Genomic DNA, 13,069 nt, shown 5'->3' with positions numbered 1-13,069 from the left:
CACACACACACACACGGTCACATCATGTTTGACTTCATCATCAACATTGATCTGCACACTCCTGAGTGTGTCTCCTGACTCTTCATTATTATCCTCTCACCTTGTGTGTCTGGCTGCTCCATGGCTCCTTGTCCAGCAGCAGCGGCAGGCTGTGGGACACTCCCAGCAGGCACTGCGACAGAGCCAGCTCCGAGAGCGACGCCGCCCCGTACAAGCTGTGTGTTAGCGTCGCAGGCTTGGAGGCTGGTTGCCACGGGAACCACTGGGGCCTGATGCCAAAGAGGAGGGGCATGTAGTGGTCACCCCAGGAAACGACAGCAGCAGCAAAGAGCTGGAACAGGAAGTCGGTGGCCTGCAGATAAGCTGACATTAGTGGCAGTTTGGATGTTTCCATCATTTTATTTTAACATGTTAAAGGTCACTGCAGCATTTGGTCTTACTCAGAGCTTTCCAGAGCCTTGCAGAAGTATTCATATTCATACATTGTCACAATCAAACACAGTGGGAACAATTAAGAACTGTAGAGTAAAATAAAATAATTATGTGACATCTGGAGATTGTTGTACTGGACTCCACTTCACAGTTATATGCCATCTAGTGCTGGTCTTTTACAAAAAACAACTACAATAAAACTCACTGAAGTTTGCATTTGTTTTGTGACCAAATGTGAAAAAGTTCAAAGGAGTGAATATTTTTGCAAGGCTCTGCAAATTTGAAATCTGAGTGTTACACAAACTACGTTCTTATTCAGGCTAAAGTAGTAGTAGAATATGTCAGACCAGCATCCTAACAGTTAATATAATCCAAGAAGGGTGAATATGAACCAGTAACAGGATCTCGGGTTAGTAAATTCTAGCAACAGAGGCGACCCCTTAACTACAGGGAGGTATGCTTTTAACCATGTTTCTAAAGTTAAAATCCGTCAGGGAAAACAAGCTGTAAAGTAAAATAACTACAAAAAAAATTGCTTTTTGTTACACTTTTCACCCTGATTCTCATAATGGATAAAATCTGTAATAAAAACCACATTTTTTTTACTTTGAAACACCAGAGTATTGCCGTTTACTTAAAGGATCATGGAATTTAAAAATTAAAAGCAAAACAAATCTGGATATACTGAGAGTGAAAAAAGTTGACCACATGTACACATTTAGGCTTCATGGTGCCTTGATTTAAGGAAATGTAAAAAGATTTGCTGTGAAATACTGATTGGCATCTGAACCGAAGCACTGAAAGATTTCTGGTTTGTGTTTAATAAAAAGCTGAGTCATTCTTGTGAATCAGATTAGGCTGCGGAACAGAAATGATCCTGAGCTATATGGAGGACCAAGTCTGCCATAATTAAAAATAAATACTAAAATAAATAAATGCTCAATAAATAAATATGCATACAATTATGTGCCACCAAAAATATAATAAACAAATAAATGTAGGTAGAAAATAAATTATACAGTAAGACAAAATGTATATATCTCCTTTAATTAGCCACTTTATTTATTAATTACTTATTTTTTTAAGTATTTATTTATGTGCATGTTATAATATTTTTGTCTGTTTTATTCTTTCTTTGTATTTTTTTGCCCTATTTATTTCTCCGATGCTATTTATTTCTGCCTGTCCTTTTTACATTTCTGTTTGTTGTTTTTACATTTCTGTTTGCCGTTTTTACATTTCTGCCTGTCCCTTTTACATTTCTGCATGCATTTCTGCCTCATTATGCAAATGAGGAGGGGCTGTGTCTTAAGGGCTCAACTTCTTCCCATTGGTTGGTTAGCATTTTACTGCATCGGTCAATCTACATGGCTTTTGCACTAAAGAATTGTTTAGTAGTTTCAAACTCAGCAGGCAGACGTTCAGTGGCCGACCTCTTAAGGGAAGCTGCTAATAGACTGGAAGAATTAGAATGCTGTACATTTAGGATCTGAAATGTTTTTCTGTGGTTTCAGATTCGGCTTTCCAGATCAATAACTCATCGGCGGATGATTTATTCTACAAAACAGACACCTCTCCGCAACCACCGCAAGGCAGACACTGAGCTACAACCGTAGTTTCCTCAAAACGAGTCTTAGTCCGTGGGCCAGAATCTGTGGGACGTCTCCTTAAAAAGTTTTGTATGAACTGTCAGACGGCAACTTTCTTCCACCGGGAAAAGTTGCTACACATAGCAGTGATCTCAAAACACCAATAATCCCACGTTTTCACTTGCACATTAATAAGTTAGAGCCGATAAAAAATCTAAACTGTAGCGCTCCGGTCCGAGAGGTCACGTGATTAAATTCTGCCGGGGATAAGTCGTTTGGCTGTGCTATCCTAGCGCAGCAGGTCTTGGTGATATCACAGTAAAATGAGCAAAAGTCTGGGCTATTTCTGCCCTGTGATGGACTGCCGACCTGTCCAGGTTGTACCCGCCTCTCGCCCATTGACAGCTGGAGATCGGCACCGATCCGAACCCAGCAGGGATAAGCGTGTTAGAAAATGGATGATGGATGGTCTGGGCTATTTCTTTTCCCTTGCCATCAAGATCTTTGCCAACTGGCGCCAGAAAAGACTATTATTGGGCTTTTTTCACCTGGAAACAAATGTTTAAAACACCTTACACATTGAACGCACTCAGCTGACAATACAGCAATCTGATTGGCTGAGCAGCAAAAATCGAATCACGTGACCTCTCGGACCGGAGCACTACAGTTTAGATTTTTTATCGGCTCTAACTTATTAATGTGCAAGTGAAAACGTGGGAACATTGGTGTTTTGAGATCACTGCTACGTGTAGCAACTTTTCCCGGTGGAAGAAAGTTGCCGTCTGACAGTTCATACGAAACTTTTTAAGGAGACGTCCCACAGATTCTGGCCCACGGACTAAGACTCGTTTTGAGGAAACTACGGTTTCAGTGTCTGCCTTGCGGTGGTTGCGGAGAGGTGTCTGTTTTGTAGAAGAAATCATCCGCCGATGAGTTATTGATCTGGAAAGCCGAATCTGAAACCACCGAAAAACATTTCAGATCCCAAATGTACAGCGTTCTAATTCTTCCAGTCTATTAGCAGCTTCCCTTAAGAGGTCGGCCACTGAACGTCTGCCTGCTGAGTTTGAAACTACTAAACAATTCTTTAGTGCGGGGAAAAGCCATTTAGATTGACGGCAAACAGAAATGTAAAAAGGAAAGACAGAAATGTAAAAAGGAAAGACAGAAATGTAAAAAGGACAGACAGAAATGTAAAAAGGACAGACAGAAATGTAAAAACGAGAAACAGAAATGTAAAAACAACAAACAGAAATGTAAAAAGAACAAACAGAAATGTAAAAACAACAAACAGAAATGTAAAAAGGACAAACAGAAATGTAAAAAGGACAAACAGAAATGTAAAAAGGACATGCAGAAATAAATAGCATCGGAGAAATAAATAGGGCAAAAAAATACAAAGAAAGAATAAAACAGACAAAAATATTATAACATGCACATAAATAAATACTTAAAAAAATAAGTAATTAATAAATAAAGTGGCTAATTAAAGGAGATATATACATTTTGTCTTACTGTATAATTTATTTTCTACCTACATTTATCTGTTTATTATATTTTTGGTGGCACATAATTGTATGCATATTTATTTATTGAACATTTATTTATTTCTGTATTTATTTTTAATTATGGAAGACTTGGTCCTCCATAGAGCTACACATGTTGAGTCATCAGTAACATGTAGCAACAAGGCCGGCTAATGGAAAAACACCACAGCCCAGAACCCTGGAGGCTCTGAAACGTACCAGTCTGGCATCCCCACAGCTGACGGGCGTTGCACCGTAGCCAATGTTCCGGATGTGTCCCATCAGCTCCAGCAGCCACTCCAGTCGCTTAGAAACACCTGAACGGAAGACCAAACAGGCTCAACATGCAGACTGAGTACAGATGAGTCAGAAATGACAGCAGAGCTGAGTGTCAGACTAACATTTTCCCTGCGCTTTAGAAAATCGGAACGTTTTAACCTGTATTGGCGCTGGCAGCCAGACGGCACTGGTAAAAAGCCTGCAGGAGGATCCAGCCCACTCTGCAGCTCGGCCAACCACGGAGGACCCCGGCGATTACATCATTGAGGCTGAGGAGGGGAACTCTGCCCTGGGAGGTCAGGTACGCCAGCACAAAGCAGGTCTTTTCCATCTGAGCCTGAATGATCCACAGGAAGAGCTTAGCTTGGTTCAACTCAAAACCGATTCCATTTCATTATAATGGAGAGCATGAGACGCTGTCCAATAAGAAAATACACAAAGCAGGTAAGGGACGAACTGTTGGGGGAGTCTACTGGACACTGACCTGTGAAACCTGAACTATTCTGTCGATCTCAGAGTCCGACATCTCAGACAGACACTTGGCGACGCCCACATACAGATCCACTTCAGAATCCTAAAACAACAACATGCATCACAAAACTGGAAGCATTGCCATAATAATCTCAGCTGATTGGTGTGCAGATGGTGGAAAAACAAACCCATTTGTGGATGTTGCCTTGGAAAAGTATTCATATTAATTTTCTTATATTGTGGCCTTACAGCAGAAGGTGGCAGGAAAATGAGGCACAGTTGTTTGAATCACTTCATTTCATGCATGCTCCAGCCATCCTGAGCCAATGCTTGTAAATCCACCTTCTGCATTGAGTATTTTTATGTATCTATAAGCACCGACACGTCTCATCTGCCAAACCCTGAAGCTCAGTAAGACTGGATGGACACCATTTGTGAACATCCTTTTTCAAAGCTTGTCACAGATCCTGAACTTTCTTTGACTAGACCATTTGAAAAGCATGAATATGCTTTGGGTGTTGACTGCCAACACCAAGAGTAAATCAGCTTTGTAAAAACATGAATCTATTTCCTTTCACTTCTCAGTAATCTGCTGAATGTGTCCCTATAACGGTGTGTCCAGACCTAATGTGATTTGAGCTTCAGGTTTTCATGCAAAGTCTATGGTGGACATGCATATCAGGGAGATCCTGTAATAGGTTTTGCGTGTGGGCACAACGTATTTAGACATTTCAAGCGTCTGACGCAAGTCTAGCACATCTAAAATGGCAGACCTGTCTAGAGCGTTTGTGAAGCTCTAGATGCGGGTCGGATTTCAAAGTACACAAGCATCAAAGTTGAGGCGTTGGACGACTTTTTGACGAGCAAAACGTGTGTGGTCTGAATATTAGCATTAGAATAAGAATCTTTCCAAAACTCTAAACCAGCAATAAAGTGGCCTTTTTGTTGTATTTGTAAAGGGGTCATGACAACAAATTTCATTTTTCTGAAGTTTTGGGGGTATAATATGGTCTGTTGACACTGATGAGAACATGTTAATGTCAAGAGTGAATACCAAAGGACCTGCTCAGGTGCGGTCAGATCTGAAAACAGGTAATCTTTCTAGGTTGTCTTTCTACATCATTCATATTCTCCAATCAGAGCACACCATCAAGCAAACAGATGTGCTAGAATGTCTGACTACTCCACTAGAAGGGAGGCAGCCCCAGATCAGCCTCCCTGTATCGGCTGAAACAGGAAACAGACGCCGCTGAAACAGGAAACAGACGCCACAGACACCGCGGAGCACGAATATCCCATATTGACTTCAAACTAACTTCACCGTGGTTACTAAAGAGAGGAGCTGATATGGCCGATGCTGCTCAAAAGTGGGTGGAAGTTTCCACTTACTCTCGGAGGATGAGAGAATCATAGAAGAGGGGCTGGAGTTTGACATGTTTTCCAAATATGGTTGTAGCCAATCAGAACTAGGTAGAGCCGCATATCATTACCGTACTCAACCCTTTTAATGAGGTGGGAAACCCTGCCTGACATACCAAGCCCCTATAAAAAGGTGACTTTATTTTTTGTAATGAAATTCTTTGAAGAATTTACATATGTAGCAATATCAACTACTGTACATGAAATGGTTTATACAGTGATGCCATGGCACCTTTAAAGAAGAAAGGCACAGCAGCAGCAGGATGTTTTATCTTGACAAGTTTTTACTATTTCCACGTTGCAACACAGTGAAAAGTTCCTGGGTCTGCTCAAAGAGAAAACTGCACTAAGAGCACTGCAAAATGGCAACTAAAAATTAGTAAAATTTTCTTGAAATGAGTGTATTTGTCCTTGACTTTAGCAGATAAATAAGATAATTTGCCAATGGAAAAAGATTTTTGCCCTTAAAATAGGAACAAATCATCTCCATATTTATTTCAAGTGCAGTATAGCTAATAGTCTTATTTCAGGGGTCAAAATACTCATTCCATTGGAAAGTAATCTTATTTACCTGCTTAAATCAAGGACAAATACACTAATTTCAAGACATTTTTACTTAATCTTAGTTCCTTTTTGCAGTGAGAGACTCTGAAGGTGTGCTGACCCCACCTGGATTTGATTGGGCAGGAGGCCAAAGATCTTCTCTGCAGACGAGCAGAGGATGGTCCAGCAGTGGTTGGGGGGGTTGGGGAGGGCCATGGCCTGAGCAAGGCCCTGCAGCAGCGACTGACACAGGGACAGCCTCTGTGCTCGGACATCCTCCTGGAACTGCTGCAGGCCCAGGCTCTGCACGTACACCTGCAGTTTGTCCTCCGCCACGTGCTTCATCCACACACCCAGGGTCTCATAGAGGTGGGCCCGAGTGCGATGCTGGAGGGAGGAAGCAACAGAAAATGACATGAAAGCTCTGGATGTGTCAGATAAGACATGGATCTGCTGATAACTTGTCTCAGTAATGAAGAGAAGAAGAATAACTTACACTGAGGCTGTGGACCAGAGGTGGTGACAGCCAGGAGCCCAGGAAGAGGGAAGCGCTTTGTGAAGACTGAGCTTGGGACGCTGCCAGTACCACACACTGATGCTGGATATCTTCTCCTGTCAAGGGCAAAATCAGCCGCTGAGAAGCGTGCCCTGAACCTTTGATCATCTGAAGAGACGGACATGTGAGGGGTGTTACCGAAGCTCAGTCTCATCAGCGGGGACAGGACAGCGCTCCAGTTAACCGGGGGGTATTGGAAGCTAGCCCCTACAGACGCCAAGGGAGACAGAGCGGTGCTGACCAGAGCCGGATGGGAAAACTCTGGACCTGCAGCCACAGTGAGAACGTTCTCTCATACTGCATGGTTAAAGACACGTACCAGTCAGCGCTCAGGGGAACAAACCTTTTTTCCCAGCTTCTGAGATGAAGTCCATTATGGATCGGATGACACTTTTCTCTGGGAGGTAACTGAAGTCTTGAGGAACTGAGAGGCAGAAAAGACAAAAGACCCACAGAGATCAGACTGATCCTCCAGCAACAAGCCTTTTAGAAGTGTTCATACCCCCGTTAGCCTTTCCCCATTCGGTCGCATCAAAACTACAAAGTTTCTTATGTGAGAATAGCACACAGGAACATCAAACCACAGCTGTGAGGTAGAAAATGATGCACGGTTTACAAACGTCAAAATTTTAGTCTGCATCTGCATTCGGTCGACCGGGCCAGGACCCGGCAGAACCACCTCTGGATGGAGTTCCAGCTGCAGGTATTTAGGGGAATGTCCACTGAGCATTTAACAAGTACAGATAGAAATGTTTGTTCGTTCTTCTCTGCAAAGTAGCTCGAGCTCCGCCAAGTTGGATGGAAAGTTTCTAGACAGAGAATTTTCAAGCCCGTTCACTGAATTGGATTTAGGTCTGGCCTTTGACTAGGCCATTCTGACACATGAATATGCATTATTCTAACCCAGCTAGGGTTGTCGCCATGCTGGAAGGTGAACGTCCGCCATGATCAGCTTTCCTATCCGTGCTGAAGGAATCCATTGAGGAAGCTGCCACCACCATGTTTAATGGCGTGTTCAATATCGATTGGAGAGTTAATCTCCACCACACCAACAGTAAAGTCCTAGTCCCACCAGATCAGTGTCCCTCCTTCCATGTGTTAGCTGTGGGTCCTACATGGCTTGTGGCAAACAGAACTTCTTCTGGCTATATTTCAATAATGGCTTTTTTCTTTCTTTTGATCTCTGATCTGTTCCTTGGTCTTCTTGATGCTGTTTAATGTTCTCCAGTAAACCCAAGAGGTCTTCAGAACAGCTCCATTTATACTAAGACAGAGCTGCACGCTACATACGACTAAGTTGGCCTCTGGAGGAAACTTGTTGCCTGGGATTTTGTTTAGGGGCATCAGCATAAAGGGAGTGGAAGTACGCCACACTTTTCAGATTGTTTTTTGGTTTTGTTGCAACATAAATGATTTGAAAACCAGGCATCTCTTTCATGCAATTGTGCTAATTTGTGTCATATTAAAATCAAATTGAGAATGAGCCTAGAGTAGATCGCTTTACCTGCTGTGTGAGTGTGACTGGTGGACATGTGGGCCAGGTGCAGATGGCCAATGAGACAGGCACTGTTGGACTGCAGACCAATGGCTCCAGAAAAGGTTATGATCTGCAGCAAAGGAACGAAAACATGTTGTTCTGCAACAGGATGTATGTTACACTCAAAGAAAAAGGCAACAGTTACTGAGGCTAAACCAAGAGGCCATCATGTTTGGTAGCCTACGGTATACTAGGAAGTGCTACCTGTGTGATGGCACGGATGACCTCATTGAGTCTGCTCTGCTGCTGGGAGGAAAGCTCCATCTCTGTCTGGAGCTGTAAAAACACAGCAGGCATTTTTCCTGGTGAACATCTCCAGCATCATGAAGGTCTCTGCTGTATAAAGCTGAAGCCTGAGGGCCACACTTGGTGAATGGTGTAGTAATGAGCACAGCGGGTCTCGGGTCCTACCTGAATCAGGCAGCTCTCTGATCCTACTAAAGCTACCAGACCGTTAGCAGCAGCCAGGCGCTGCATTGTGGGACAGCCCTGAAACACAAACACAGCTCCTCTGCACAGGCTCTACAACACTGTAACAAAACAAAATTTTGAAACGGTGACGGTCCGCTCCTCCCAGTTAGCATCTGCCAGTGTGATCAGAGGGAGGGCATGTGACGATGTAATGCTCATGAATGTGTTGTACCTCGGCCAGCAGGATTTTGATCCAAGCAGCCAGCAGACGGGGGTGGATGTCCTCTGCTTTACCGTGGCCGGACACAGCCAGGCCATGGACAAGCAGTCCGAGAGCCAATGAGAAGCCTGGAGTCTGGAGACAAGGGGCAAACATCAGAACGCCTGGAAATCTAAGCTTTCTATAGACGTCTGGCTCAATACACTCTGCTGCTTTAACCTCTGGTTAGTACTTTGATCAGATAAGCTTAAAGAGCAGTAAATATAAGCTTCTGATAAATGCAGCAGTATGATCTCATCCAGAAACGTTTTAAGAAAAATAAAATTGACTCAATTCAACTAACTGAATTAGGTAAATAGACATTAATACAAAGGTTATGTGTGCAACAACGGTTGTATAACTCCTGGATGACCACCAGAGATTCTCTGTCACTCACAATCCATCCTTGCATTCCTGAGAAGTTTGACCAAGCAAGATATAAGTCCTGATTGCTCATCAGAATTTAAATGTAAGGGATCATAATGTAAGAACTAAAGACATTGTCTTAATCCCCCATCTTTAAATGAACCTCATGATGCCAAGAGGTTTTTCTTTAACAGCTAAGAAATAAAACTCAAAGACAACCCAATAAACCAGACAGGAAGCCACTCCTCCCGACCTGCTGGCTCTCCTCAGTCAGGGATCGCAGAGTGTCCAGGACCTCCTCGGCCTTGGCAGCATCAATCAGACCGGCGCTGAAGGCTGAGACCCCCGCACAGGCCACAGAGTAAGACAGGACCTGCATGAACACACAGACACTTCTCTGTTGTTTCTGTTCATAAAGATGAAGCACTGAGCCCAGCCAGAACAGAAAGCTGGGGCAGCTGATGAAATAAATATATATTATAACTAAGAAAACAATAGGGTGGCCCAGTGGCCCTATTGACCGGATTGACCCTCTGGCATGAGAGCTGCAGAGACCAGCCTTAAGGAGCTGTGCCAGAGAAGCGGTGTGGTGCTGTTGTACCTCCTGCAGCATGCGTCCCTGTCCACTGCTGTCCTGCAGGTTGGCCAGCAGCTTGTCGAGAGTTCTGCTGGCGTGAACCTGCTGCTCCGCCTGCCCCCTGCTGCAGAGGGCTGAGAGCACAAGCCCCAGGCCCAACACGCAGCCGGTGCTGAGGAACAGGGAGGAGAAAGGTTCTGCTGTTACTGATCCTCAGAGGACTGCCGCCGTCACACACAAACTTCTACAGACCCTGAAGCTTCTGTCAAATTACAGATTTAAAAGCTGAACTTTTGTTTTTTTGGATCAACACTCCAACTGCCCATCCTTCTCCACATAGAGCACTAACTTGTATTCCAGGTTAGGGTTGAAGCAGCAACTTTCCAGCGCGTCCAGCGAGTTGGAGAGGAGATCCGCGTCCTTCTGGCCAGAGATATCGCTGAACAACAGAGACAAATACATAAATACAACGACTTATGAGTCTAAGGGAGTATTCTTCTCTCAGAGGCGCGTACCTCAGGCGCTGGTGGTGCAGACTGGAGAGAACCATGCCAAGCGCAAGGCCTGAGTGGAACTGGACAGCCTGGGAGTCGTCTGCAGCGGACGAGCCTGGCAGGCCGGCTTTTAGAGCCGACAGAACCTGGACCAGACTGTCCCTCTGCCACACCACCAGAACTGGGACGAGCAGGGACAAGGCCAGGCTGGCGCAGGAGCGAGCGATGGCGCTCGCCGTGTTCTCACCGGAGTACGATCGCTGAGGAAACGGGAAATATTTATGGAGGCACCAGAAACACAAATCCATTAGTTTGGAGCTATGTTAGCAAAGAAAATTGACTTTTCTTGTTACAAATCTTTTCTTTAAACACCAAAGTCTGGGTGTAAAGTCTGCTAAAAAAGCTGCCAGAGGCCCTCAGAAAGAAGAATGTAGCTCACGAGACTGACTGTTGAACACGTCAGACATTCTTCCCTTATCAATCTTCTCTTCATCAATTAGGCTAATGGTAGATTACAATCAAGACAAATGCCAACATGTCCAAGTCTGTCTTTCCAAGCAGGTTAAACCCAAAAGCAAACCTCAAGATGGCGGAATAAGAATGTCCTCCTGGGCCACCAGCAGGCTCTTATTCAGAAAACAAAGTCCAGAACAACCTGAATAAGGTTCTCTGGATAGGTTAGCCTCAAACTGACTTTTTTGGAGGAGATGTTTGGAACGAAGTAAATAAAATATACCGGCAAAATAATCTCCTACAAACTCTGAAGCATGGAGGTATGAGTGCCATGGTTTGGGGATGCTTTGCTGGAGCAAGACATGGCCAGTTCCCCATCAGAGAATCCACCATGTGTATCAGAAGGTGTGAAGACGATGAAAAAGGAAGACAATCAGTACAAACAATCAGGATGGAGCAGAACAGGACTCAGTAACATGACAATGACCTAAAACATACCAGTAAATGCACCAAGCATTAGTTGAGAATAAAAAATACAAAGTCCTAAGCCAAGTCATTAGCCACTTTTGCAGCAACTCTCAGCCAATACCCAGGATTTTTAAAGCCTTCTGTGTGTTTTGACACCATTTTACCCGAATAGTTTCAACTTCCCCGGTCCACAGTTTCCAAGATTAAAAGGTCATGGTGTGGGGGTATGACTTCAGGCTACCCCAGGATTGTTGAGGAGGGGGTTATGTGCTGAGGACTGATTGGTGGACAATTTCCTGCAGTGTCCTGACTTCCGTTCTGGGCACCGCTAACCAAAACATTAGCGTCACATAGTCATGTTCCGCAAACAAAAATATTAGCTTTGCTACCTTTAAACCCATGAAAAATAAGGAAATTTGAGGAAGCTAGCGCTGGCTGCTAATCGCCTAACAACGATTGTCATGCGTCTTCAGACAAAGGGTGCTGCACACACACACATCTGGCACACCGTTTTGTGTGATTTTGTTGTCAGCACATTCAACTATGTACAGAACAAAGTATTTAATAAGAATATTTAATTCACTCAGATCTAGGATGTGTTATTTTAGTGTTCCCTTTATTTTTTTAGCATATATATATATATATATATATATATATATATATATATATATATATATATATATATATATATATATATATATATATATATATATACACACACACACACACACACGTATCCAGGTACTCTGGCTTCCTCCCACAGTCCAAAAAACATGACTGTTAGGTTAGTTGGCCTCTCTAAATTCTCCTTAGGTGTGAGTGTGTGTTTGTCCTGTCTGTCTCTGTGTTGCGCTGCAATAGACTGGAGTTAAATCAGTTTTACTTTTGAATGGAATAACTGAAGAAAAAAAAATCTACTTTTTTATGATATTCTAATTATATATTCTAATTATTATGCTGGTCATATAATTATATTCTAATTATATGACCAGCACCTGTACCTCTTATCTGCTAAAACCATCCCCCTGAACAATTAGTTTAACAGGTCGAAGGTTGCTGACGGTCCAATGCACTAAAAGTTCTACTTGTAGAAGTTGATCCTTCCAGTCCAAGGCGCTGAGACTTTGGAAAGCCCTTCCTATCTATTAACTGCATAAATATTGTGCTATTCAAAAGTAGCTGAAGGTGCTAATATTCAGATAAGTTTTCAATTAAAGCATCAGTTTTAATATTTTCTGCATTTCTCTGTGATGTGTCATCGGGCACATTTATTCATTTATACTGTATGTTTATCTGTCTTAAATAAAACGTACGTGCAGGAACCATGGAAACACTTGTCCTCTGGGCTTGTAGCTGCTGCTGATGATGCTGAGCAGGGTGTTGAGCACCATGGCCAACCAGCTGGCAGTAGGCACAAACTCTGGGCCAGCCTACAGGGATCAAACAGGGTTGGTATTCAGAACTTAGTTCCTGCTCTCAGGTAACAAACCACGAACAACCAGAATCTTGTTAGTGGAGGAAAATGTGGCTTCTAAGCATCATGTAAAGTTAGTGAGTCGGTCTCACCCCGAGGCTGCCACTGCTGTCAGTGGGTAGATTACTCTCATACTTGGCAACCACAGCAGCCAGGCCGCTCAGAGCCAGGATGGAGTTGCCCTGGACAACAGGACTGTCCCTGATGAGCAGAAG

The 13,069-nt window shown here is 43.5% G+C and overlaps 1 protein-coding gene across 1 annotated transcript in view; it reads right to left on the bottom strand.

The window, feature by feature from the left end:
- Nucleotides 1-13,069, bottom strand: part of focad (focadhesin) — an 82,140-nt gene that overhangs the window by 2,389 nt on the left and 66,682 nt on the right. Inside the window, exons 25-42 of the mRNA XM_012880178.3 lie at nucleotides 12,947-13,055; nucleotides 12,694-12,810; nucleotides 10,481-10,719; nucleotides 10,315-10,404; nucleotides 9,990-10,137; nucleotides 9,642-9,761; nucleotides 8,996-9,118; nucleotides 8,764-8,841; nucleotides 8,557-8,628; nucleotides 8,320-8,422; nucleotides 7,159-7,239; nucleotides 6,954-7,082; nucleotides 6,756-6,871; nucleotides 6,386-6,646; nucleotides 4,311-4,400; nucleotides 3,986-4,163; nucleotides 3,767-3,864; nucleotides 101-352 (exon numbers count right to left, since the gene is read on the bottom strand). Coding sequence (XP_012735632.2) covers nucleotides 101-352; nucleotides 3,767-3,864; nucleotides 3,986-4,163; nucleotides 4,311-4,400; nucleotides 6,386-6,646; nucleotides 6,756-6,871; nucleotides 6,954-7,082; nucleotides 7,159-7,239; nucleotides 8,320-8,422; nucleotides 8,557-8,628; nucleotides 8,764-8,841; nucleotides 8,996-9,118; nucleotides 9,642-9,761; nucleotides 9,990-10,137; nucleotides 10,315-10,404; nucleotides 10,481-10,719; nucleotides 12,694-12,810; nucleotides 12,947-13,055 — 2,404 coding nt within the window. The remainder of the gene's footprint in view (nucleotides 1-100; nucleotides 353-3,766; nucleotides 3,865-3,985; nucleotides 4,164-4,310; nucleotides 4,401-6,385; nucleotides 6,647-6,755; nucleotides 6,872-6,953; nucleotides 7,083-7,158; nucleotides 7,240-8,319; nucleotides 8,423-8,556; nucleotides 8,629-8,763; nucleotides 8,842-8,995; nucleotides 9,119-9,641; nucleotides 9,762-9,989; nucleotides 10,138-10,314; nucleotides 10,405-10,480; nucleotides 10,720-12,693; nucleotides 12,811-12,946; nucleotides 13,056-13,069) is intronic.

The sequence above is a fragment of the Fundulus heteroclitus genome, chromosome 14, assembly GCF_011125445.2.
Source record: "Fundulus heteroclitus isolate FHET01 chromosome 14, MU-UCD_Fhet_4.1, whole genome shotgun sequence".
In the NCBI taxonomy this organism is placed as follows: Eukaryota; Metazoa; Chordata; class Actinopteri; order Cyprinodontiformes; family Fundulidae; genus Fundulus; species Fundulus heteroclitus.
This window is presented reverse-complemented; position numbering and strand designations above follow the sequence as displayed.